The sequence below is a fragment of the Mirounga angustirostris genome, unplaced genomic scaffold (genome assembly GCF_029215605.1).
Source record: "Mirounga angustirostris isolate CCGP_5_RB_7025 unplaced genomic scaffold, mMirAng1.0.hap1 SCAF_7, whole genome shotgun sequence".
Classification (NCBI taxonomy): Eukaryota; Metazoa; Chordata; class Mammalia; order Carnivora; family Phocidae; genus Mirounga; species Mirounga angustirostris.
In genome coordinates this window covers 90,203,010-90,207,424 of record NW_026991715.1, presented here as the reverse complement: position 1 = coordinate 90,207,424, position 4,415 = coordinate 90,203,010, and the positions used below count along the sequence as shown (strand labels likewise).

The following is a 4,415-nucleotide window of genomic DNA, read 5'->3' as shown; positions in this document are numbered from 1 at the left end:
TGTTCCCCCTCCCACCTGCCTGCATGCAGAAGGTGCTCACACTAAATGCTTGCTGCTAGAATGCATAGCGCAAGCCCTTTCCCTCTGAGCTCCCGCCACACCACGCTGGCTCCTCCCTATCCCGTGCTCTGGGGGTGGGGTAGCGCTGGTGGGTTAAAAGCCGGCAGCTGGGGGCCAACTGGGATGAAGCCCAAGCTGCTGCATGGCTACTATTAGTCCTGTAAGTCCATCTCCCTGCTCCTCATGCAGCAAGGGACAGGGCTGGTGGGGCGGCTGGGCTGGGGCTTGCTGCTCACCCTGATTCCTTTCTTTGGTTAGGCCAGAGATGCCGAGGGTGGAATTCGAAAGTTGGGGGAGAAGGAGGAGAAAAAGGAAGAGAAAGAGGGGGCAGCAGGGCCGGTCTTGATGGCAGAGGGGGCTCTGAATCCCCCTGGGGCCCTGCTGTCCCAGAGGAGGAAGGCCCAGGAGGGGGGCCCCCAGGGGGTGAAGTTGGAGTTACACCCACTGCTGAACAGGTACGGCAGGTTTTGTGGGCTTGCACCAGACCTTCCTCTCTTGGCCCCAGTTCTTCCTCCAAGAAAGGTCAGAACTGGCATAAGACTTGGGCCCTGTTGGCCCTTCTGGCCTTAACCCAACTGAGATTCTGGGTTAGATTCCCCCATCCTGCCCCAGCCTTTCAGGATAACTGACTCCAGTCACCCTGGGGGGGTGGGGGGTGGGGGAGGTGCTGTGCCCAAATCCTATCTCCTCATTTGTCCCTGAAGGGACATGACTTCCCCCCCAGCACAGGTGCTGCTGGTGATGGGCCTGGGAGGGCTCTCACTTCCTCCTGGCCTCCCCTCCCCCCAGGTGGGCTCTGTGGTTTTTCAAGAATGACCGCAGCCGCGCCTGGCAGGACAACCTGCATCTTGTCACCAAGTTTGACACTGTGGAGGACTTCTGGGCGTGAGTGTCTGCTCCTCGCAGACGAGGCCAGAGCCAGGGAGTTCTGAGCTGGGGATCCTTCCCAGGCCCCACCCCTCCAAGGAGTTGTTTCCTACCCCGCTCACCCCGCTCTCCCTGGGACCTCTCAGCATTTGCTGAGGGCTGGGGCTTGGTGGGTTCTGCTTGGGGGTGGGGATCCTTGGGGCTGGTATATGGGCCCCCCTAAAACTTTCCTGGGGCTTCAGTAAAGTACCTGGGAAGTGGGAGAAACGAGGAGTTATCCTTGACTCTGTTGCTCCAAGGCTCTGTGGTCCTGGGCAAGTTCTTTTCCCTCTCTGAGCTTGTCTCTGCCACAAAAGGATTAGGCTGCCTGATCATGTCCATGGGTGATCAAGGGAAGGGATCTGAAAGGTGCACCACAAACCCTGGGGGTTCGCTGCTCACCCCGATTCCTTTCTTTGGTTAGGCCAGAGATGCCGAGGGTGGAATCCGTAGTTGGGAGAGAAGGAGGAGAAAAAGGAAGAGAAAGAGGGGGCAGCAGGGCCGGTCTTGATGGCAGAGGGGGGCTCTGAATCCCCCTGGGGCCTGTGCAAACCTCAGCTGGAGGGGCGCCTGGACCCTCCCTCCCCAGCACTGGGACTCTAAAAGCCTCCCCGGGGGGTTTGGATGGTCAGGGAAGGCTCCAGGGAGAAGGTGAGATTTGAGGTTTTGGTTAAGTAGGGATGGAATTCCAGGCAGGGGGTGAGAGGGTGAGTGTGAACAATGTCTTGGAGGCCTGAAGGGTGGGTGGAAAACAGTGGAGTCTGGTAAGAAGTTGGGGGGACGAGCCAAGTTGGAACCAGGCTGTAAAAAGTCTGGACTTAACAGCCTGGGTTGGGGGTGGGGGGGCTCTCTCCAGGATGTACAGTCACATCCAACTGGCCAGTAAGCTCTCTTCCGGCTGTGACTACGCCCTCTTCAAGGTAAGCTCTGCCTCCCCCCACTCCCCAACTCAGGCCACAAGAGGGCTGAGCCTCCTCAGCTTCTGCTGCGTTCCTCTCTCATGGAGAGTTTGGGGGGGGGGGGGTGTTGCTACAGACAGCCTTCCTCAGAGCCGAGATGTGACTTCCAACCTGAGGAAATGCTTGGACACAGAAGTGTCAGACTGGAGCTGATCTTGTAGGACCTTTAAGAGTCTGGAAGGGGAGGGGGGAGAAGGGGGAACTCGGAAGAAGCCCAGGTTCCTGGCCCGACTCCTTAACTAGGGACATTCCGCTTCAATGTCCAGGCCCTCATCCCTGTTCATCTCTGGAGGTACTGACCCAGCAGGTGTATACGGTGGGGCCCTACCATCCGTGTTTAAAGACTGCCCCAGGTGATTTATGTCCAGCCTGGGGTGTACACACTATGGTTGCCCCAGAGGCTTCCTTAATAATCACCCCCCCCCCCCCGCCCCGGCTTGAACTCTTGCCTCAAGGAACTCAATTCAGTAAAGGAGACAAACATAATTGTACATCTGTAAGGCTACAAAAGGTGACAAATGTTGAGGATCAGGGGCTTGGGGGAGCTCATGGGAGGGTCTGGGGGGCTGAATGGCTGGTGGTGGAACTTGCTTGTTCAGAGGGGATGGAGGCAAGAGGGACCCTGGCGTATGGAGGCTTAGTTCAGGGCCAGAGCAGGGCCTGGGAAGCTGGCTGGGCACCCACTTCCCTTTGAACAAAGGGAGGCACTTGATTTGTCATTCCACCTCTTAGGATGGCATTGAGCCCATGTGGGAAGATAGCAGGAATAAGAGGGGTGGCCGCTGGCTGGTCAGTCTCGCCAAGCAGCAGCGCCACAGCGAGCTGGACCGCCTGTGGCTGGAGACGGTGAGTGTGGAGGGGCGGGGGGAGGGGAGAGCACCCCACTAGAAGAGGCTGGGTTGGTGTGGTGTCAGTGGTCTCCAGGATAGTGGGAGCACTCCCTGTGACTCAGGTAGAGGTCTCCCCATCCTCCCTTTTTGGCCCCAGCTGCTGTGCCTGATCGGGGAGAGCTTTGAGGAGCACAGCCGGGAGGTGTGTGGGGCTGTCATCAACATCCGAACCAAGGGGGACAAGATCGCCGTGTGGACGAGGGAGGCAGAGAACCAGGCGGGCGTGCTGCACATCGGGTGAGGGGTAGCTCTGGCACAGGGTCTGTTCCAGGGGACAAGGTGAGTGTGTGTGGCAGGTGGTGGCTTGGCCTGTGAGGGAGACATCTGGAACTTTCCATGTCCTCTCCCCCTTCTTCCTTACCCACCTGTATGAGGGTTTGGAATCCAGATTTCAAGCTATTTCTAGCAGGTCTCTTCTTTTGCATTAAAGAGTCCTATTTTGGGTTTCCACATAGGTAAGACCCACAAAGAGTGATGGTGGCTGGAACCAGGGTAGGAGCTCTGGGCAAAGGACCCAGGGTCCCAGGTTATCTCCAGGACCTGCAGGTGATTATCTCCTTTCCTCTCCTATTCATCCTCCAGGCAGGTCTACAAAGAGCGCCTGGGCCTCTCCACAAAGATCGTCATTGGGTACCAGGCCCATGCAGACACGGCCACCAAGAGCAACTCCCTAGCCAAGAATAAGTTTGTGGTGTGATGAGACTTTGGCACCACTCTCCATTCAACTGCCCCTGAGCCTCTCCCTGCTGTGTGTGTGTGTGTAAGGGGGTACTAGACTACAGTGCTGATGCTGGGCAGAACTGGTGGGTACAGAATGGGGTTCTCCCATGTCCTGGAGTGAATATGAACATGTCCTTAGGCCTGAGTTGGGGCTCAAGCCTAGGGACAGCTCTGTGGTCAGGGAGGCAGCCTGAGGACCCAGGAAATGTGGAGGAAAGCCCTGAGTGTCTTTGTTTCATCTGAGGGTGGGCTGGGGTGAGTCACGGGGGAAGGGGGGAAGGGGGTAAGCAGAGCTCAACTGAAGGTGGAAATGACAAGAGAATCCTACAGTCCAGCACTTACTCTATGCACCCCTGGGACAGGGGCCGGGTGGCCTGAGGGTAACTCTTCTGTCAAGGCCACTGACACTGAGAGCTGGGGCTCAAGGACGGGGTGGGGGATGGGCTCTCCTCTTTGTGATCACTCTACTTGGACCTACCCTGTATCTTGTACCCTCCCTCAACCAGATGTGGGTGGGTCCCTGGAGTGGGGCTGTACATCACAAGGGCTGGAGGCTTAGGGGCAGAACCCTATCTCACAGAGAGGCAGGTGTGTCCTCTTGCCCTTTCCTCAGCTGTGGCCAGGGGCGTGTGGGCCTTGCTCAGGTCAGGCTGCAGTGGAGGTGGGTAGATAGATGAGGTTCTGGCCCAGGAGTGGAGGACAGCGGCCGTTAGGTCTCCTCATGGTTCTGCTTGAGGTGGATTAGCTGAAAGGTGATGAAGTTTAAGCCTTTTTCTGTTCCTGTTCTAAATAAACACTTTTGAACAAAATTAGAATTATTTTTGAGAGTTCTAAAATTGAGTAAAATTTGAGCCCCCCCAAACCTTAATCTCCGGTCCGG

At 57.1% G+C, this 4,415-nt stretch overlaps 1 protein-coding gene across 1 annotated transcript; it reads left to right on the top strand.

Annotated features, from left to right (window-relative positions):
- Window positions 1-202: 202 nt before the first annotated feature.
- Window positions 203-3,512, top strand: EIF4E1B (eukaryotic translation initiation factor 4E family member 1B). Its single transcript, XM_045864450.1, has 7 exons — window positions 203-220; window positions 319-515; window positions 850-945; window positions 1,823-1,886; window positions 2,658-2,771; window positions 2,913-3,052; window positions 3,398-3,512. The coding sequence occupies exons 1-7, from the start codon at window positions 203-205 to the stop codon at window positions 3,510-3,512; spliced, it is 744 nt and encodes a 247-aa protein (XP_045720406.1).
- Window positions 3,513-4,415: the final 903 nt, after the last annotated feature.

Coding starts and splice junctions, on each gene's coding strand:
- EIF4E1B (XM_045864450.1), top strand. Junction 946..1,822: donor ACTGTGGAGGACTTCTGGGC/GTGAGTGTCTGC, acceptor GGCTCTCTCCAG/GATGTACAGTCACATCCAAC. Junction 3,053..3,397: donor GCGGGCGTGCTGCACATCGG/GTGAGGGGTAGC, acceptor TTCATCCTCCAG/GCAGGTCTACAAAGAGCGCC.